The 21,165-nt window shown below is 43.7% G+C and overlaps 1 protein-coding gene and 1 long non-coding RNA gene across 5 annotated transcripts in view; one reads left to right on the plus strand and one right to left on the minus strand.

Annotated features, from left to right (window-relative positions):
* Nucleotides 1-21,165, plus strand: part of LOC126980683 (tumor protein p53-inducible protein 11-like) — a 76,700-nt gene that overhangs the window by 39,910 nt on the left and 15,625 nt on the right. For 3 of the 4 annotated variants that reach the window (XM_050830840.1, XM_050830832.1, XM_050830813.1), the window contains exons 2-5: nucleotides 1,239-1,332; nucleotides 11,396-11,624; nucleotides 14,618-14,748; nucleotides 17,223-18,580. In XM_050830840.1, coding sequence (XP_050686797.1) covers nucleotides 1,239-1,332; nucleotides 11,396-11,624; nucleotides 14,618-14,748; nucleotides 17,223-17,486 — 718 coding nt within the window. In that variant the 3' untranslated portion in view covers nucleotides 17,487-18,580. Of the gene's footprint in view, nucleotides 1-1,238; nucleotides 1,333-11,395; nucleotides 11,625-14,617; nucleotides 14,749-17,222; nucleotides 18,581-21,165 lie in introns of those variants that run through there. The other variant, XM_050830823.1, reaches the window with a different exon arrangement.
* Nucleotides 18,142-20,846, minus strand: LOC126980704 (uncharacterized). Its single transcript, XR_007733467.1, has 2 exons — nucleotides 18,328-20,846; nucleotides 18,142-18,196 (listed from the first exon to the last, which is right to left on the minus strand). It is a non-coding gene; the product is annotated as an uncharacterized LOC126980704 (long non-coding RNA).

Below are 21,165 nucleotides of genomic sequence, written 5' to 3' on the forward strand. Positions count from 1 at the left end.
CCCTGGTACATCCCCTCTCTCTGACATCCCCCTTCCCCTTTCCCTCCCCTTGCCTCCCCTTCCTCCCCCTTCCCCCCCCGTACGTCTTAGCGGTTATATTGCCTTGTGACGCTTAGAAGTGAGGGACAAGTTTGATTAATTAAGGAAAGTGGGACGTGGTTTAACTTTTTTTATGTTGTTGTTGTTGTTGTTGTTGTTGAGGTTAGGAGGAAGGGAAGGAGGGAAGGAGAGAAAGAGGGAGGGAGAGAAGGGGAGTGGAAGGGAAGAGAAAAAACGAGATGGGAAAGTGGAATATAAGGGAGGGATGGAGTGAAGATGAGGGAGGAAGAGAGAGAGAGAGAGAGAAAGGGGGAGAGAAAGACAGAGAGGGAGGGAGAGAAGGAAGAAATAAGGAGAATAGAGAACATAAAAAAAATATAATGTAAGGAAGGGAGGGAGGGATGGAGTGAAAGGGAGAGGAAGAGGGAAGGGAGAATAAACGAAAAGGAGGAAAGGAAGGAAGATAAGGAAGGAAGGAAGGAAGGAAAATTGAAGTAGATGAAAAAAGGAAGAAAAAAAGTAATATGTTAGAGAGAGAGAAACATTATATCCTCGAGTTACTTTTCCCCTCTTCTTTTTTTTTCCCTCCGTTGTGTGTTTAATCCCTCCCCTGTACACACACACACACACACACACACACACACACACACACACACACACACGGAAAGAAAAACAAACAAAAACAACAACAACAATATTTCGACTCCATGTTTGAACTTATCCCTTTTTTCCTTCTTATCGCTAACCTTCCCTTTCTCCCCCCCCCCCTGTCTCCCCCCTGTCTCTAGTGCTCCCCCTCTTCTCTCCCCTCTTCTCCCCTGTCCCCTCTCTCCCCAATCATCAGTATTAACCTCCCCCTCCCTCTCTTCTCCCCTGTCCCCTCTCTCCCCAATCATCAGTATTAACCTCCCCTTACCTCTCTCCTCTCTTCTCCCCTGTCCCCTCTCTCCCCTATCATCAGCATTAACCTCCCTCTCCCTCTCTCCCCTCTTCTCCCCTGTCCCCTCTCTCCCCTATCACCAGTATAAACCTCCCCCTCCCTCTCTCCCCTCTTCTCAACTCCCCACAAATATACCACACCATAATTTAACCCCATACAACTTATCCCTCTTTGCTCCCCTTCTCATTACCCTCCCCCTCCCCTTCCTCCCCTCCGTCACCAGTACTAACTCCCCCCTTCTCTCCCTTCTCCCCTGCAGAAAACACTCCTCCGGGGACCTTCACTCGCGCCTCAAGACCCGCAAGATCCTGGGTGTGGGGGAGACGGATAATGGTGACATACACAGGTCCAAGGTAATGAGCTATACACCTGTAGCTTGCCTCTCTTACTTTCTGTTTACTGTCGGTCCCTTACCTTACCTGTATTTACTCTTAGCCCTTCTTCCTTCCTTCCTGTCACTTTATCAAGGTAAGGAGCTATACCTGTCCCTACTTACCTGTATTTACCTTAGCTTACCTTCGTCCAAGGTAAGGAGCTATACACCTGTCCTTACCTTACCTGTATTTACCTTAGCTTACCTTCTGTTACCTTCTGTTCCCTTTATCGGTCCAAGGTAAGGAGCTATACACCTGTCCTTACCTTACCTGTATTTACCTTAGCTTGCCTACTCTTACCTTCTGTTATCTTTATCAGTCCAAGGTAAGGAGCTATACACCTGTCCTTACCTTACCTGTATTTACCTTAGCTTGCCTACTCTTACCTTCTGTTACCTGTATCGGTCCAAGGTAAGGAGCTATACACCTGTCCTTACCTTACCTGTATTTACCTTAGCTTACCTTCTGTTACCTTCTCTTACTTTCATCGGTTCAAGGTAAGGAGCAATACGTCTGTCCTTACCTTACCTGTATCTACCTTAGCTTACCTTCTGTTACCTTCTGTTCCCTTTATCGGTCCAAGGTAAGGAGCTATACCCATACCTTACTGCTTACCTGTATTTTAACTTGCCTTACCTTACCTGTATTTACCTTAGCTTACTTTCTACCTTCTGTTACCTTTATCAGTCCAAGGTAAGGAGCACTTACCTTCTGTCACCTTTATCGGTCCAAGGTAAGGAGCTATACGCCTGTCCTTACCTTACCTGTATTTACCTTAGCTTACCTTCTACCTTCTGTTACCTTTATCAGTCCAAGGTAAGGAGCTATACACCTGTCCTTACCTTACCTGTATTTACCTTAACTTGCCTTCTCTTACCTTCTGTTCCCTTTATCAGTCCAAGGTAAGGAGCTATACACCTGTCCTTACCTTACCTGTATTTACCTTAGCTTACCTTCTACCTTCTGTTACCTATATCGGTCCAAGGTAAGGAGCTATACACCTGTCCTTACCTTACCTGTATTTACCTTAGCTTACCTTTTCTTACCTTCTGTTACCTATATCAGTCCAAGGTAAGGAGCAATACGTCTGTCCTTACCTTACCTGTATTTACCTTAGCTTACCTTACTACCTTACGTAACAATGCTTCCCAATACCTTCCCTTAATCTGACCTTGCCTTACCTCACCTTCCCTTCCCTTTATTATTGTTTTTTTCCTTCTTATTCTCCCCTCAAGCATTTTTTTTATTTTTCATTTTATTTTATCCTTCCTTCTCTTCCCTCCTTTTCTTCCCTCCTTCGTTAATTCTCCGGCTTTATTTTTTTTCTCTCTCCTTTTCTCCGTAAATAAAAAAAAAGTCTTCTTACCCACGATTTTTGTTCTTCCTCCTTTCTTTACTTTCTTTACTTTCTTTACTCCGTCTCTTTCCCTTACCTCTTCTCCCTTCATCTTAACTCACCTCTTCTTCCTCTAAATCGCTTTCCCTTCCTTCACCTTTCTATCTCACTCTCTATCTTTCCCTACACACCTTTTTCCCTCTTCTTCCTTACCTGTTTGTCTCCTCCTCCTCCTCTTTCTCCTCCTCCTCCTCCTCTTCCTCCTCCTCCTCTGTCTTTCCCTACACACCTTTTCCTCTTCTTCCTTACCTGTCTATCTCCTCCTCCTCCTCTTCCTCCTCCTCCTCCTCCTCCTCTTGTCTCTCATCTTCCCTTTCCTCCCCTTCGCTAGATATTTTTCCCTCCACCTCTTACGTTTTTCCCTCCCTCTGTCAGTCTTCCCCACACGCCTTCCTTCCTCCCTTCCATCACCCTGCCTTCCTTACCCATCGCTCCCTCCCTTTCTCCCTCCCTCCCTTCCCTTCCCTACGTTTCATTTAATATTTTTTTTCTCTTCCTTCTTTTCCACTGTTTTTATTTTCCCCGTTAGGTTTTTTTTTAATCCTTCCCTTCATATACTCTTCTTCTCTCCTTCCCTCCCTTTCTCTCTTCCTCCTTTCCTCCAATCTTTCTCTTCCTTTCTCCTGTCTTTTATTAATATTTTTTTCTCTCCCTTCTCTTCCACATTTTTATTTTCTCTATCTGTCTTTTTTCTCCTTCCTTCTCCTTTTCGTTTATCCTTTCTTCCCTCCTTCCTTTCCTCCCTTCCCTTCCTCTCCCCTATTTTTCTTTTTTTTCCTCTCCTCCTTCTCTTCCTCATTTTTGTTTTCTCCGTTTGTTTGTTTTTCCTCCCTTCCTTTTTTTTCTTTTATCCTCTTTTTCTTCCTCTTTCCCTCCTTCGTTAATCCTCGTTTATTATTTTTTTTCTCCTTATTTTGTCCTCAAGCTTTTTCTTCTTTTTTTTTCTTTTTTTATTCTTTTATCCTTCCTTCTCTTCCCTCCTTTTCTTCCCTCCTTCGTTAATCCTCCTGCTTTATTTTTCTCTCTCTCTCCTTTTCTCCGTAAATAAAAAAAAGAGTTCTTATACACGTTTTCTTTGTTTTTCCTTCTTTACTTTTACTAATATATATATTTTTTTCAGTGGTTTTCTCTCTCTCTCTCTCTCTCTCTCTCTCTCTCTCTCTCTCTCTCTCTCTCTCTCTCTCTCTCTCTCTCTCTCTCTCTCTCTCTCTCTCTCTCTCTCTCTCTCTCTCTCTCTCTCTCTCTCTCTCTCTCTCTCTCTCTCTCTCTCTCGAAGTCTCTCTCTCTCTCTCTCTCTCTCTCTCTCTCTCTCTCTCTCTCTCTCTCTCTCTCTCTCTCTCTCCTCTCTCCCTCTCCCTCTTTCTCTCCCTCCCTCCCTCCCTCCCTCCCTCTCTCCCTCTCTCCCTCTCCTCTCGTAAGTCTCCCTCTCTCTTTCTTTCCCTACCCACTTTTTTCCTCTTCTTCCTTTCCTGTCTGTCCCTCCTCCTCCTCCTCCTCCTCCTCCTCCTCCTCCTCCTCCTCCTCCTCCTCCTACTCTTCCTCCTCCTCCTCCGCCCTAATCTTCCTCGTCTCGTCACCTTCCCAACTTTTCTTTCGCTCCCTCAACATTTTTTTCATAGTTTCTCTTCAAGGTGAACGAGGAAAGGAGGAGGAGGAGGAGGAGGAGGAGGAGGAGGAGGAGGAGGAGGAGGAGGAGGAGGAGAGGGAAAAGTGTGTGTGCGTTACCTGTAATTAACTTGCCTACCTTAATTGGCTTGTTATGTCATGCTTCTTACTACTACTACTACTACTACTACTACTACTACTACTACTACTACTACTACTACTACTACTACTACTACATGCAAACAACAACAACAACAACAACAACAACAACAAGATAGAAAAATATGAGTTCACTTGAGAGAGAGAGAGAGAGAGAGAGAGAGAGAGAGAGAGAGAGAGAGAGAGAGAGTATAATAAAAAAAAGGTAAAGTTGAGGGCATACACTATAGATGCGCGTGGCCTCAGTGCTCATCCCCGTTCCATTGACCCTTGAACCAGCATGACATCCGGGCTACCACAGTTTACCTTCCCCAGGCGTCCCCAGTCAACCATTTATCGACCAGCCCGAAAGGAAGGATGGTAGAGCTGCACGCCAACTCCTCCGGCCAGGATTCGAACCCAGACCCGCGGAATCGTAGCTAGGCGCGCTAACCACTGCACCACGGAGACGCTGATATAAAAGAAGTGAAGAATTTAGCAATATCGCGAAGGAAGGGCGGAGGGAAGAATGGGAAGAAGGCTGAGGAATGGAGGAAACGGAGAGAGAGAGAGGGAATACTTCGAGGGTACAAGAGAGAGAGAGAGAGAGACTTCCGAGTACACAGAAACTCAACCACACTGACCATTTTGTGTTTATCTCTCTCTCTCTCTCTCTCTCTCTCTCTCTCTCTCTCTCTCCATGTCTCAATCTCTTCCCTCCTCTCTCTCTCTCTCTCTCTCTCTCTCTCTCTTCCTTCCTCCCTCTTCCCTCTTCCTTCTCTCTCTCTCTTCCCTCTCTTTCTCTCTCCCTTTTTCCACTTCAGATAATCCACCACTCTTAGCCTCCTTCTCTACTGCCTTCTCTCCTTCTACCTCCTTTCCTTCTCTCTCTCTCTCTCTCTCTCTCTCTCTCTCTCTCTCTCTCTCTCTCTCTCTCTCTCTCTCTCTCTCTCTCTCTCTCTCTCTCTCTCTCTCTCTCTCTCTCTCTCTCTCTCTCTCTCTCTCTCTCTCTCTCTCTCTCTCTCTCTCTCTCTCTCTCTCTCTTGTCTTCCTTTCTTGCTCCTCATTATTTCTCTGTTTCCTTTCCCTTTCCATTCTCTCTCTGTCCTTCGTTCCTTTCTTTCCCTCACTCTCTCCTTCCCTCTATATGCCGTCTTCCTTCCTTCCCTTCTCTTCTCCTTCTTTACTTCCTTTCCTTCACCTTTTCTCTTCTCATTCTTCCTTTCGTGTCTTTTTTCTTCTCTTTTTCTCTTTCTCTTCCTCTCTCTCTCTCACCTCTCCTCCTCCCTCCCCTCCCAAATTCGATTCAAATTCCAGCTTCCATTTTCTTCTTCCTCCTCTCCCTCCCTCCCCTATCTCTCCCTCCCTATCTCTCCCTCCCTCCCTCTCTCTCCCTCCCTCCCTCTCTCTCTCCTCTCCCTCTCTCTCTCTCTCTCTCTCTCTCTCTCTCTCTCTCTCTCTCTCTCTCTCTCTCTCTCTCTCTCTCTCTCTCTCTTTCGTTTAATTTACTTTTACTGTCCTTAACTTATGCACCGTCCAGGTTAGAGAGAGAGAGAGAGAGAGATGGGGTTTGACATATTGTTATTGAGTCAGAACATGTGAAGAGAGAGAGAGAGAGAGAGAGAGAGAGAGAGAGAGAGAGAGAGAGAGAGAGAAGGAAAAGAAAACAGAAGCGTGGGAAAGTAAGGAACAAAAATTAATATACGTTGAAAAGGAAAAAAATACACACAAAAATAAATAAAATGAATAAAAAACGAAAACCAAAATAAAATGAACTAAAAATAAAGCAAAAACGAACCAACAAACAGATATACAAACACACATACAAAAACAATTAAATCGGAAATAAAAATGAATAGACGACAGAGAGGAAAAAATTAAACAAAAAATAAAACAAAAGAAAAAATGAACCTGAGAATAAAAGGAAGGAAAAAACAAACAGATAAGAGCCAATCAGACAGACAGACAGACAGACAGACAGACAGACAGACACGGGAAGAAAGAAAAACAACCACATTATCAACTTGTCCCGGAAGCCTTGCACGTGCCGAGATAACACACACACACACACACACACACACACACACACACACACACACACACACACAAGGAAGGCGAAACGGCGGCAAAATTTGAGGTGAAAAGTAATATTAACCCGTGAGGAGGAGGAGGAGGAGGAGGAGGAGGAGAAGAAGAAGAGAAAGAAGAAGAAGTGTTTGGTCTAGGAAGTGCAATTTGAAGATTGTTTTTTTCCTGGTCTTGAAAAATATATATATTGTGTGCGTGTGTGTGTGTGTGTGTGTGTGTGTGTGTCAGTGTGTGTGTGTGTGTGTGTGTGTGTGTGTGTGTGTGCGCGCTCGCCATGTAATATTAACAAGATGAAACATTCCTCGGCTGGCTTTCACAATTACATTCGTACCTTTTTTTTCTGTTGAGAGAAATATATTGACAATAAAGGAAAAGAAATCGAAAAAAGAGAAAAAAAAGAAAAAGAAGAAGAAACAAGAAGGAAATGATGATAAACGAATATCTGATAACTATGATAATAATAATAATAATAATAATAATAATAATAATAATAATAATAATAATAATAATAATAATAATAATAATACTCTAGCTATACACAAATATATTTTTCACTCCATACAATAGCGCTACATGCAACAGGTGAGAGAGAGAGACTTACAGACAGACAGACAAACAAACACAGACAAAACAGAGTAAAGGCGGAGTAGGAGACGGAGCAAGGGGAGGAGGAGGAGGAGGAGGAGGAGGAGGAAGACATGGGGGAGGGGGTAGGGGTTGTACGTACAGAGAGCTCGCAGTGTAGGTTAAAGAAACGGGTTGAGAGAGGGGGAGGAGAGGTTAAAGAACGGGAGGAGGAAGGAGGAAGGAGGAGGTGGGTGGGAGGGGGAGGGGGGGAGGGGAGGAGGGGAGGGGGTATCCACTTAACATAAAGGGGTGTGGTGTTATCTTACAGGTGATGAAAGGGTGGGAGGAGGAGGAGGAGGAGGAGGAGGAGAAGGAGAAGAAGGAGAGGGAGAGGGAGAGGGTCGGGAAGGGACGAAGAGAGGAAGGGAAGAATTGGAGTGTGATATTAAGAAGAACCGAGGGAAGAAGAAGAAGAGAGGAAGAATGGAAAAGGAAGAGGAGAAGAGAGGAAGAATAGGAAGAATAAAAGAGAGAAGGACAGAAGTTTGTAAATGGTATTATAGAAAGAAAGAAGAAGAGAGAGAAAGGAAGGAAGGAGTATAGAGTTAAATGCTTTGAGAAGAAGAAAAAGAAGAGGGAGAGGTAGATAGGAGGAAAGAAGAAAGAATCAGGGAAGGAAGAAAAAAGAGTATGAAAGGCTGAGAGAAGAAGGTAAAATGAAGGACTGAGAAAGAAAGAAAAAATGAAAAAAAAGATACATATTTAGAAGGTAGAAAAAAATATAAAAAAGAGAATATAGGAGGAAAGGAAAGAAGGAAAGAAGGAGGGAAAGAAAAAAATGAAGGAAAAAGAAAAAAGAAGATTGATTTGAAAGAGGACATTGAGAGCTTATAAAAGAAGAAAAATAAAAGGTATAAAAAAAGGAAATTAAAGAAGAAAATAAGGAAATAGGAGGAAAAAAAAGATTGATATAAAAGAGGATATTGAGAGCTTATAAAAGAAGAAGAAGAAAAATCAAAGGTATAAAGAAAAGGAAATAAAGAAAAATGAAGAAAATAGAAAAAAAAAGATTGATATGAAAGAGGAAACTGAGACCTTATAAAAGAAGAAAAAGAAGTAAGAAAAAAAATCTGAGTTATAAAAAAAGTAAATGCAGAAGATGACGATGATGAAAAAATATTATACAAGCACGAGAGTTAACAATTTATTTACATCCATTTTCCGTTCGTTTGAGTTTAGGGTCATAAAAAAAAACTCAAAATAAAACACACGGTCGTCAGCGAACATGGGCGGAAGGGTATGTTTGGTTTGGGCGAAGGCTAATAAAACAGGAATCAAGCGCCGCGTGTTTGATATACCGAGGAATGAAAAAAATATATAAACAACGAGAAAAGATTAGAAACGAAAAAAAAACCCACTGATGGACAATTGTATGGAGTGTTGGAAGGGATTTTTTTTTTATTAGTATTATTTTCTTTGGTTATTTGCTTAGCTCTTCTTCTTCTTCTTCCTCTTCCTCCTGTTCTTCTTTTTCTTGTTCTTGTTCTTCTTGTTCTTCTTGTTCTTCCTTTTATATGTGTGAAAATAACAATATCCAGAAAAATAAGAAAACACTAAATATCACATGATTTTTTTTTCTTTTACATTTTCGTTTATTTATCTTCATTTTTTTAATCAATTTTTCGTTTCCTCCTCCTTCTCCTCCTCCTCCTCCTCCTCCCACGCTCTTGTAGACATAGGCTGGAGGTGTTTGGGTAACCTTTAAATGAGCCCTGTGTGTGTGTGTGTATGTGTGTGTGTGTGTGTGTGTGTGTGTGTGTGTGTGTGTGTGTGTGTTACCTAACCCTGCCACCGAGAGAGAGAGAGAGAGAGAGAGAGAGAGAGAGAGAGAGAGAGAGAGAGAGAGAGAGAGAGAGAGAGACCTATCTCCTATACCATACTCCGTTAGATCTCTCCGTATATCTTTTTTTTAGTCTTGTCAAAGCTTAAAAAAAAACAGTATATATTCTTTTCCACTCCCTTCTTTTCCCCTTCCTCCATATTATCCTTCCATCTCAGTAGTAGTAGTAGTAGTAGTAGTAGTAGTAGTAGTAGTAGTAGTAGGAAGAGAGGTAGTAACGCTCTTTTGTAACCTTTGCAGAGCTTTATACTTTTAACTAAGGAAAAAAAATAACTTATGGGAATTTTTTAATAACCTTTGATCTCCACCTGTTACCTCCACTTGTTTCCTCCACCTGCAACTCTCTTCTCTTCCTCTTCCACCCACATTCATCTTAGCATACAACCACTCACCAACCCAACCACCCACCCACCTTCGCTATCGCCTCCCTACCTCTCCCTCCCTTACATCTCCTTCCTCTCTCCCCTCCTCTCCCTCTACCTCATATACCCACGTTTCCCCTCACCCATCTACCTGCCTCTCTTCCACACCTGCCACCTTTACCCCCCCACCCACCCATCCACCTATCTTCCCACCTGTCATCCTCACTAACCATTCTTTCTCTATCTATCCTTCAAACTTGCTACTCTCCCCACCTGTCCCTCTCACTGTCTTTCATTCTTCCACCTGTCCCTCCACTTTCTTCCACTCTTCCACCTGTTCCTCTCACTGTCTTTCACTCTTCCACCTGTCCCTCCACTTTCTTCCACTCTTCCACCTGTTCCTCTCACTGTCTTTCACTCTTCCACATGTTCCTCTTACTGTCCTTCACTCTTCCACCTGTCCCTCTCACTTTCCTTCACTCTTCCACCTGTCCCTCTCACTTTCCTTCACTCTTCCACCTGTTCCTCTCACTGTCTTTCACTCTTCCACCTGTTCCTCTCACTGTCTTTCACTCTTCCACCTGTTCCTCTCACTGTCTTTCACTCTTCCACCTGTTCCTTTCACTTTCTTCCACTCTTCCACCTGTCCCTTCACTTTCTTCCACTCTTCCACCTGTCCCTCTCACTTTCTTTCACTCTTCCACCTGTTCCTCTCACTTTCCTTCACTCTTCCACCTGTTCCTCTCACTTTCTTCCACTCTTCCACCTGTTCCTCTCACTTTCCTTCACTCTTCCACCTGTTCCTCTCACTGTCTTTCACTCTTCCACCTGTTCCTCTCACTGTCTTTCACTCTTCCACCTGTTCCTCTCACTGTCTTTCACTCTTCCACCTGTCCCTCTCACTGTCTTTCACTCTTCCACCTGTTCCTCTCACTTTCCTTCACTCTTCCACCTGTTCCTCTCACTTTCTTTCACTCTTCCACCTGTTCCTCTTACTGTCCTTCACTCTTCCACCTGTTCCTCTCACTTTCCTTCACTCTTCCACCTGTTCCTCTCACTTTCCTTCACTCTTCCACCTGTTCCTCTCACTTTCTTTCACTCTTCCACCTGTTCCTCTTACTGTCCTTCACTCTTCCACCTGTTCCTCTCACTTTCTTTCACTCTTCCACCTGTTCCTCTCACTTTCCTTCACTCTTCCACCTGTTCCTCTCACTTTCCTTCACTCTTCCACCTGTTCCTCTCACTTTCCTTCACTCTTCCACCTGTTCCTCTCACTGTCTTTCACTCTTCCACCTGTTCCTCTCACTGTCTTTCACTCTTCCACCTGTTCCTCTCACTTTCTTTCACTCTTCCACCTGTTCCTCTCACTTTCTTTCACTCTTCCACCTGTTCCTCTCACTTTCCTCCACTCTTCCACCTGTCCCTCTTATCCCTTTCTTCCCACCTGTTTCCCTTACTTTCACTTTTCTTCCACCTGCCCCCCTCACTTTCACTCTCTCTCACTCCACTTTCCCTCTCACTTTCACACTCTCCCTACCTGTCCTTCCAAACCTCTCCCTCTCCCCTCTCTATCCCTCTCACTTTCTACCTCCATACCTGTTCCTCCAGCCTGCTACTCTCCCAACCTCTCCTTCATACCTTTTTCTCTCCCCCGCCACTCTCCCTTTCACTTTCACTCTCTCCCCATCTCTCTTACTCTCACTCTCCCCAAACTTGTCCCCCTCACCTGCCCCTCTCCCACCCCACTCTCTCTTCCTATCCCACTCACTTTCACTCTCTCTCCACCCAACCTGTCGCCCTCCCTTTCACCTGCGCCCTCTCACCTGCCCCTCTCCCACCCCACTCTCCCTACATATCCCCTTCACTTTCACCCTCTCTCCACCCAACCTGTCCCTCTCACTCTCACGCACCTGCCCCGTCTCACCTGCCCCGTCTCACCTGCCCCCTCTCACCTGCCCCCCTCTGACCTCTCTCTCTCCCCCGCAGATTTCGCAGGTGCTGGGCCACAACGAGCACCTGTACGTCAAGCTCCCCCGCGGGTTTTGGTCCGCCCACGTGGCCATGGGCGTGGGCGTGACCCTGGAGGCGGGGCTGCTGCTGCTCGCCCCCCGCCTCGCCTCGCGCCTGGGGGTGATGCCCTTTGATGATGATGACGATGATGACGACGATATCGAGGACACCACCGCCGCCCGTGTTGCTGGTGCGGCCCTGGCTGGTGAGTAGGGGGGAGGGGGGTAGTGTAGGGGAAGGGAGGGATAGAGTAGGGAGGGAGGAAGGGAGGAGGGGTAAGAGGGAGGGAGGGAGTGAGAGGGGGAGGTTACTGAATGGGCTAAGGGAGGGGGGTTTAGTGTAGGGGAAGGAAGGGATAGAGTAGGGAGGGAGGAAGGGAGGTGGGGTAAGGGGGAGGGAGGGAATGAGAGAAGGAGGTTATTGAATGGGGTTAGGAAGGGAGGAGGGAAGGAGGAAAGGAAGGGAGGAAGGAAGGGCAGGAGAGGAAAAGAGGAAGGAGGAGAGAGAGGAGGATGGAATTATGTAAGTGAAAGGTGTTTTGAGAGAGAGAGAGAGAGAGAGAGAGAGAGAGAGAGAGAGAGAAAAACAAATTTGGACCTCTCTCTCTCTCTCTCTCTCTCTCGGTTAATCCTTTTCTTTACGTTTTCTTTGTTCTTTCTTATTCCGTTTTCTTTCATCATTATTATCATTATTATTTTTATTATTATTCTTTTATCGTATTTTCTCTTCACACATCTTCTTTTTCCCTTCTTTTCCTTCCTTCCTCCTCTCTTTCTTCCTCCTTTCTTTCTCCTTAAACCAACCTAAACATTCTCTTCCCTCCCTCCCTCCCTTCCTTCCTTCCTTCCTTCCTTCCTTCCATTCTTTCTTTTTCCTGATTCCTTCCCATCCTTCCTTCCTTCCTCTCCTCTACCTCCTTCTCTTCCTCCCTCCTCCTAACTTCCTTCCCTTTTTTATCCTTAAACCTAAATGGACACTCCCTTCCCTTCCGTTCCTCTCTTTTTCCTGTCTCCTTCCCTTCTTTCCTCCTTCCTCCCTCCCTCTCCTCCACCTCCTTCCCTTCCTCCCTCCTCCTAACTTCCTTCCCTTTCTTCTCCTTAAACCTACGTAAATACTCCCTTCCCTTCCCTTCCTCTCTCTTTCCTGCCTCCTTCCCTTCAAGCCTACATAACACTCCCTTCCCCTCCCTTCCTTACCTACAATCTTCCCTCCTTCCTCCCTCCTCCCTCCCTACCTTCTTCCCCTCCTCCCTCCCTCCACCCTACCTCCATCCCTTTCTTCTTCTTCTCCTTAAACCTACACAAACGCCTCCTAATCCCATATCTGCCCTTCCCTTCCTTACCTAATCCCTTCACAAGAGCGTCGGAACAACAGGTTCGCGGAATATATAAACACCTTAATGGCTATAGACGGAGGTATCGGGGCTCACAAAGACGCTTCAATCCTTTGTCACGGTGATGCCTTTCCCTGGAAGTGTGGGGGGGGGGGGGGAGTTGTTTGATCTATAATGTGGTTGTTGTCTTCCCACACTGAGTACTCTTTTTGTTGTTGTTGTTGTTGTTGTTGTTGTGGTAGTAGTAGTAGTTGTAGTGGTAGTGGTGGTAGTAGTAGTAGTAGTAGTCGTAATAGTAGTATGGTTGTTGTTATCGTGGATTTTTATTATTTTAAGGTAGTTTTTGTTTTAGTCACCGGTAAGGGAAGAAAGGGAAGAGAGAACGAGTTAAGAAAGATTATAACAAAGAGAGGAAAAAGAGAAGAAAAAAAGAAATAGGATATATTTTATACAGAACCTATTTTACGGAAGGTTTGTTTTAGTCATTGGTAAAGGAAGAAAATGGAGAGAGAGAGAGAGAGAGAGAGAGAGAGAGAGAGAGAGAGAGAGAGAGAGAGAAAAGGAATAAAGGGAGGAAGAGGGATATAAAAGAGAAATAGGAGGATAATTTGACGTAGATCTTTTTTTGGGGGGGAGGGGGGGCTGTTTTTTTTATCATTGGTAGAGGTAGGAGGGAGAGAGAGAATCGAGAGAAAGGAACAGAGAGGAAAATGGGAAGAACAGAGGTCTTTTGATCCGGGACCTTTTTTGGGGAACACATTTTTCATGGTAAGAATAGACCTTTTGGGAGATTTTTTGGGGGGAATAGGTATTTTTTGGGGAAGAGATCGTTTTTCTGGGTAACTGTATGGCGTTGTCGATATCTATGCCTGCGGACAAACACTCGAATTTTTAAGCCACCTGCGCTCCCTGTCTTACTGTGTGACTGTGAGACATTGGGTGGTATTGTCAAACGCTTTGTCGCCCAAGTTCACATGATTTGACAAGACTTTCGTAGGAGTTTTGGGCATTTCCAGTAGTAGTTTTATGACCCTGGTGGTAGTTTGGCCCTTCCTCTGTGCCATGAACCTAAAGAAACACATATTTGCTAAGGCTTTCGTAGGAGTTTTGGGCATTTCCAGTGGTAGTTTTATGACCCTGGTGGTAGTTTGGCCCTTCCTCTGTATCGTGAACCTAAAGAAACACATATTTGCTAAGGCTTTCGTAGGAGTTTTGGGCATTTCCAGTAGTAGTTTTATGACCCTGGTGGTAGTTTGGCCCTTCCTCTGTGCCATGAACCTAAAGAAACACATATTTGTTAAGGCTTTCGTAGGAGTTTTGGGCATTTCCAGTGGTAGTTTTATGGCCCTGGTGGTAGTTTGACCCTTCCTCTGTATCGTGAACCTAAAGAAACACTCATTAAAACCCGACTGACCCCTCCTTTGACCATCAGAAATAGCTGATATGAGAAGTGAAGGTGTCTTATAAAACCACCCATAGACACGGAATTGGGACTTGGAGAAGCGTGTCAATGCCTTTGGTACAGATTGTCTTCCTGGGATCATGGGGTACCGCTAGAATGACATCGCTTCAAACCAGCTACTACGCAATGAAACTGAGTTGAGGCCTTTTACCTGTTTAGTCCGTGAACGCCAACTCCGGCTATATAGGCACGCGACGCGACTTATTCCTTTACGAGACAACCCTGAGTGGAGGAGATTAAGGGGACGCCCACGCAACTCATGGACGGAGGGACTTGGCATGATAGGACAGCTGCTTGGTATGATAGGACAGCTGCATGAGAGCTTGCTTGGGGTGACCGTCGGCAATGGAGGTGGCGAGTGATTGAAGCGATGCGCCCCTACTCACACTTCGTCGCTCCGCAGGCCTGTGTGTGTTCGTGTGGTCGCTGCTGGGCACCTCGGACAAGCACTACGCCCGCACCATGCTGCTGTCGATGCTGACCTACCACATCCTTTCCATCTGCGTGTCCGCCGCCGCCGCTCTCACCACCACAGTAAGTCACCCCCCTCTGTCACCTGCCCCCCTCACATACACCCCAATTCTACCTCCATACCTACACCTTACCTGCCTTCTTCCCCCTCACCTGCCCCCCTCACATACACCCCAATTCTACCTCCATGCCTACACCCTACCTGCCTCCTTCCCCCTCACCTGCCTCCCCCCTATCACCTGCTCCCCCTCACATACACCCCAATTCTACCTCCATGCCTACACCCTACCTGCCTCCTTCCCCCTCACCTGCCTCCCCCCTCCATCACCTGCTTCCGCTTTTATCTGCCTACTCCTGAAATCCGTCTCTCATCTCCCTCCTTCTCACTCTCCTTCTCTTCCTTCACTTTCTTCTTCCTTTTCATATTCCTCCTATTTCTTCGCCTGCCTCCCCCTTCACCTGTCCCTTTAATTACTTACCTGTACACCTGTTGGCTTTTTTATGTTGAACTCTTTTTTTCTTTCTTTTTTTCTCTCTCTCTGTATCACTTAACCTTCCCTTTTTTTTATCATCTACTTTTTTTCTTACTCTTTTTTTTTCCTGTTTCTTTCTCTATCACTCAACTTTTACATGTTTTCTTTTTCTTTCTTTTTACTGAGTGGCATCAAATCTGGGTCTTTTTTTTTCTTTTTTTTCTTCTTCTTCCTCTTCATTTACGTGTGGGTGTTTACTGTTGCTGTTGTTGTTGTTGTTGTTTTTACCTGTTGTTGTTTTCCTGAGTGGCATAAATTCTGGTTCTATTTGCTTATTTATTTTTATCTTCTCTCTTATCTTCTTCCCTCTTCTTCTTCTTTATCTCTTCTTTCTTCTCTCTGTCCTTCATCTTCCCTCTTCTTCTTTTGTTATCCCTTCCTCCTCCTTCTATTCTTCTTCATCCTCCTTCGTTATCCTCCCCCTTCTCCTTCTCCTTCGCTTACTCTTCCTATTTCTCTTCTTTCACTTCCCTCCTCCTCCTCCTCCTCCTCCTCCTCCTCCTCCTCTCCCCTTTCGTCCTATCTCACTTCCCTTCTTCCTATCTCCTTGTCATGTCATTACGCCATAGGTCATTTCTTCCTCCTCCTCCTCCTCCTCCTCCTCCATACGTCCTTTTTACTTCCCGCCTCTCATCTTCCTCTCTTCTTTTCCTTTTATTTTTTATCTCCCTTTTTTATTTCCTTTCTTCCACTTTCCTTCCTCTTTTTACTCCTTCCCTTCTTCCCGTTATCTTTTTTTCCTCTCTGTTTTCTTTTATTTTCCTTTTTTGGTTCCTCTCTTCTGAACTATTTTCCTGTTTTTTTAGTAATTTTCCTTTTTTTTCTTTTTTCTTCCTTTGTTTCTCCTCTATTCTTCTCTCCTCTCGTGTCCTATCCTTCTTTCTCTTCCATATTCTCTTCTCTTTTCTCTTCTTCTCTCTCTCTCTCCCTCTTTCTTAGCCCTTAATTTATCTTCTACCTTCCCCTCTATATTTTTTTTCATCATTTTCCTTCGTTTTTTCCACCTGAGTTTTCCCCTCCTCCTCCTCCTCCTCCGTTTCTTGTCAGACCCTCCATCTTTAACCGGTCATTTTCTCTCGACTTTTCCTCCTCTTCCTCTTCTCTCTCCCTCCTCTCCCTCCCTCCCTTCCTTCCTCCCCCCCTCCCTCCCTATAACCTTAAGGACAGCAGTAACCTTCCTCCTTAAATTGAATTATGACCATGATATATATTTAGGAGGAGGAGGAGGAAGAGGAGGAGGAGGAGGGTGATGATGATGATGATGATGTACATACTAATTATTATTGCTATTCTTTCTACTAATGATCTTTAATTTGATCTATTCATTCATTATATATATATTTTTTTTTTGGGGGGGTGTTTCTCTCTCTCTCTCTCTCTCTCTCTCTCTCTCTCTCTCTCTCTCTCTCTCTCTCTCTCTCTCTCTCTCTCTCTCTCTCTCTCTCTCTCTCTCTCTCTCTTTTCGTATTTTTCCTTATTATTTTCATTTTTTTATGTCTGTTTTGCGTTTCTTTCTCTCTCTTTCTCTCTTTTCCGTATTTTTCTCATTATTTTCATTGTTTCTTTTGGTGTTTTTTCTCTCTATTTTTCGTATTTTTCTCATTATTTTCATTGATTTTTGTTTGTTTTGTGATTTTTTCTCTTTTCCTCTCTTTTTCGTATTGTCTGATTCCGTTATCTTCATCATCAATTTTATTTCTTCTTACTCCCTTCTTTCTTTCCTTCCCTCTATCTTTATTTAACTTTTTATGTATTCCTTACCCATTTATTTTCCATTACCTTCATCTGACCCTCCTCCTCCTCCTCCTCCTCTTCCCCCTCCTCTTCTTCTTCCTCTCCCATAGGATTAAAGTAGAATAGAGTAGATGAAGAAGAAAGAAGAGCATTATTATTATTATTATTATTATTATTATTACTATTATTATCATTACCACTACTACTACTACTACTACTACTACCACCACCACCACCACCACTACCACTAACACCACTACCACCCAACAGGAGACAGTGATGACGACGATGGACGGGCAGGAGGTACCCACAAGCCCCGGAGAAGGCGCTGCAGGGGCTGAGGAGGGCGGGGGAGGCGGAGGCGACGACGGGGGCCTGTTCGGGAGTCGCCTGGCCCTGTGCGTGAGCGTGCGCGCGCTGATGTGTCTGGTCTGCCTCGCCTACTTCTACTCGATCGGTGAGCCAACGTTCGGGATCCGCAAGTCAACTTCTTACAAGGATTTGGCCAAGGAGGAGCCCAAGAAGGAGAACTAACCCATGTTTTGGCGCTGGCTCACTCTCGCTCGCTTTCTCTATCTCACTTTCTCTCACTATCTTGCTCGCTGTCTCCCTTTTCCATTTATGTGCTTTGGTTATCTTTCCTCTCTTTATTTTGTCACCCTTAAAAAGAATTACTGACCTATCCCTTGGCGTTGGCTTTCTCTCGCTCGCTTTCTCTATCTCACTTTCTCTCATTATCTCGTTCGCTAACTCCCTTTTCCATTTCTGTGCTTTGGTTATCTTTCCTCTCTTTATTTTGTCACCCTTAAAAAGAATTACTGACCTATCCCTTGGCGCTGGCTCACTCTCGCTCGCTTTCTCTATCTCACTTTCTCTCACTATCTCGCTCGCTGTCTCCCTTTTCCGTTTCCGTGTTTTGGTTATCATTCCTCTCTTTCTCTATTTTGTCAACCTCAAGAATTTCTAACTCATCTCTTGGCGCTGGCTCACTTTCACTTTCTCTATCTCACTTTTCCTCATTTTCTTTTACAATCTTGCTATGCCTGCTTCTCTTCCTCTGTTTGTTTGTTTGTTTTTTGCTTCACTTAATTTGCTTCAGAAGGAGAGCTAAGTGACCCAACCGATGTCTAAGAGCTGTCTCACTTTCTCTGTCTCACTTTTCCTTGCTTCTCTTTTCCTCTCCTGTCGCTCTCATTTTCCTCCTTTTTTTCCTGCTTATTTGGTCAAGGAAGATTTAAACTAACCTAACCCATGTCTGTCTCTCTTGTTTTCGCCTTTCTTCTGTTGATTCTCTTATTTTCCTCTCTCTCCTTTTTTTCCCATTTTCCTCCTTTTTTTTTCCCTGCTTATATGGACAAGTAAGATTTAAACTTACCTAACCCATGTCTGTCTCTCTTGTTTTCGCCTTTCTTCTGTTGATTCTCTTATTTTCCTCTCTCTTTTTTCCCATTTTCCTCCTTTTTTTTCCCCTGCTTATATGGACAAGTAAGATTTAAACTAACCTAACCCATGTCTGTCTCTCTTGTTTTCGCCTTTCTTCCTTTGATTCTCTTATTTTCCTCTCTCTCTCCTTTTTATTATATACCCGAGAAAGATTTGTAAATTCAGCCAACTCATTCATAAGCTGTTTTGCTATATATCTTTCCCTCACTTTTGCCTCGCTTTCACTTTTTGTCTCTTCTTGCAACCCACTCGCTAACTCAAGAAGAATGCAAATATAATAGATAATGTACGCGAAACACCATAAATATACCGTCTATCTATCCGTATCTGTCTATCTATCTATCTGTCTGTATATCTATCACTGTTTACACCACATCTCTTTCCTTCAATGTCAAATCCTCCTCCATTTTCCTCCTCCTCCTCTCCTTCCTCCTCCTCCTCCTCCTCCTCGTCTCCGCCTCCTCCTCCTCCTTCTCCTCCTCGCAACATGAATAGGTTTTAGAAAGGAAAAAAAATATACTACATTTGACATACTTATTATTACATATAGAACTGTCATATATTTATACACTTCCCCTCCTCCTCCTCCTCCTCCTCCTCCTTCTCCTCTTCCTCTTCCTCCCGTCATGGCTTCTCCTGTTCCTCTGTGTCACATTTTCTTTTTCGTTTCTTTTTCTTTCTTTTCTTTCTCTTCTCAAACATGCATTCCAAACACCGTAGACTTTCACAGGTATTGACTCACTCACGTAACACCTGTAGCTATTAATTAACCTTTATTACTCTTACTAACACCTCACCTGCGACCATGTATATAACTCAGGTGTTGCTACGCGGTACACACACACACACACACACACACTTTTTTATTATGTCTCAGTCACATTATATATATTCTTCTCTTCCTTTTCTATTTTCTTAACACTGAAAACAAGAAAAAAGAAAGAAAAAAAAGATAGGATAGGAAAATAATAATAATAATAGGAAATAGAAGAAAAAATAAGATAGAAACACTAATACATATAATATTTTTTTCTTTGTTTTTCTTTGATTTTACTGAGGTTATGATTAGGTTAGATTAGGTTTACGTTATTTATTTTATTTATTTATTTATTTATTTATTTATTTATTAGTAATGCAAAAAGTCGTAATTTGTAAAGTAATTTGTATATATGAGAAAAGGAAAAGCAGGGCAGTTATTTTTTTTTCTATTTGTATTCAATGTGTGGAAAGACTCTCACTTGTTTGTTGTTTATATTCGTGTGTTTGTCTGTTTGTGTGTGTCTGTTTGTTTGTCTGTGTGTCATTGTTTGTTTGTTTGTTTGTTTGTTTGTTTCTTTGTCTTTTCTCTGTGCGTTTCTGTGTTGGTGCTTGTATGTTTGTCTGTATGTGTCTAGGTGGATCTCTCTCTCTCTCTCTCTCTCTCTCTCTCTCTCTCTCTCTCTCTCTCTCTCTCTCTCTCTCTCTCTCTCTCTCTCTCTCTCTCTCTCTCTCTCTCTCTCTCTCTCTATCTATCTATCTATCTATCTATCTATCTATCTATTTAAAAGCAAGAAACACACACACACACACACACACACACACACACACACACACACACATTACATACTTATAAAAAAAAAAACAAGAAAAAAACACAAGAAAAAGATACGCAAACATTGATATAGATAGTAATTTAGTGAGTCATCATTATTTTGTAGATCTTTTTTTTTTTATATAACTTGTATTTGAATCGCTGCCGTGTGTTGGTCGTAATATGCGTGTGTGTGTGTGTGTGTGTGTGTGTGTGTGTGTGTGTGTGTGTGTGTGTGTGTGTGTAACCGCATTTCCACTTACATAATTTTAGGGAAGCTGTCAGGTTAACCCCCCTCCCCCCCTATCTCCATCTCCCCTCTCCCCTCCTCCTCTCTCCCCCCTCCCCACTTTTCTCTCTCCCCACTCCCTGTCTGGTTAACCCCCCTCCCCCCTTCCTTCATCCCCTCTCTCCCCCCTTCCTCTCTCCCCCCTCCCCCCTTTTCTCTCCCCACCCCTTCAATTGGTTAATGTAATCTCCCCACAACTCACCCCATTACCCTCGTTGTCCGCCCCAGTCCACTTCACTTCCTCCACCCTCCCCTTCCACTGAATTCATCACCCACCCGCTCATCCTCCTTATCCTTCCTTCCTTCATTCATTTCCTTCATTATTTTCCTTCAGTCTATCCTTCTTTCAGTTTATTTTCGTCTACGCATAATGTTCTTCCTTCCTTCTTTGATTCCTCTCCTTCTTCTTTCTTCTGCATTTCCTTCTCTCCTTCTTTCCTTCTATTCCTTCCTTCAATTTCTTCTCGTCCACACACATTGCCCTTTTCTATTCTCCCTTTTCTTTGTTTCTGGTATTCCTTTCTCATCTTCAGATATTGTATTTCCTTCTTTCTTTCCCCTTCTTCTTCTTCATTCCCTTAACGCCTATTGATATTTTCTCTCTCTTTTTTTTTCCTTTTTTTTTATTTCTCCCATTGATCACTCATTCTCAAATTTTCCTCCTCCTCTTCCTCTTCCTCTTCCTGCTTTACCTCTTTGTCTCCTCCGTCTCCAATCTACTTCCTCCTCTTCCTCCTCTTCCTCCTCCTCCTCCTCCTCCGCTTTCTCTTCCTTATCTTCCTAATTAAGCAGAATTATTCATCAGGCTCCTTAAGATACTGGTTAATGAAGTTTGTGACTCATTATCGAGAGAGGATTGGCAAATGAAAAAAAAAATCGTAATTGAAAAATGAGAAAAAAATGAATAAAAT

The sequence above is a fragment of the Eriocheir sinensis genome, chromosome 4 (assembly GCF_024679095.1).
Source record: "Eriocheir sinensis breed Jianghai 21 chromosome 4, ASM2467909v1, whole genome shotgun sequence".
Lineage (NCBI taxonomy): Eukaryota > Metazoa > Arthropoda > Malacostraca > Decapoda > Varunidae > Eriocheir > Eriocheir sinensis.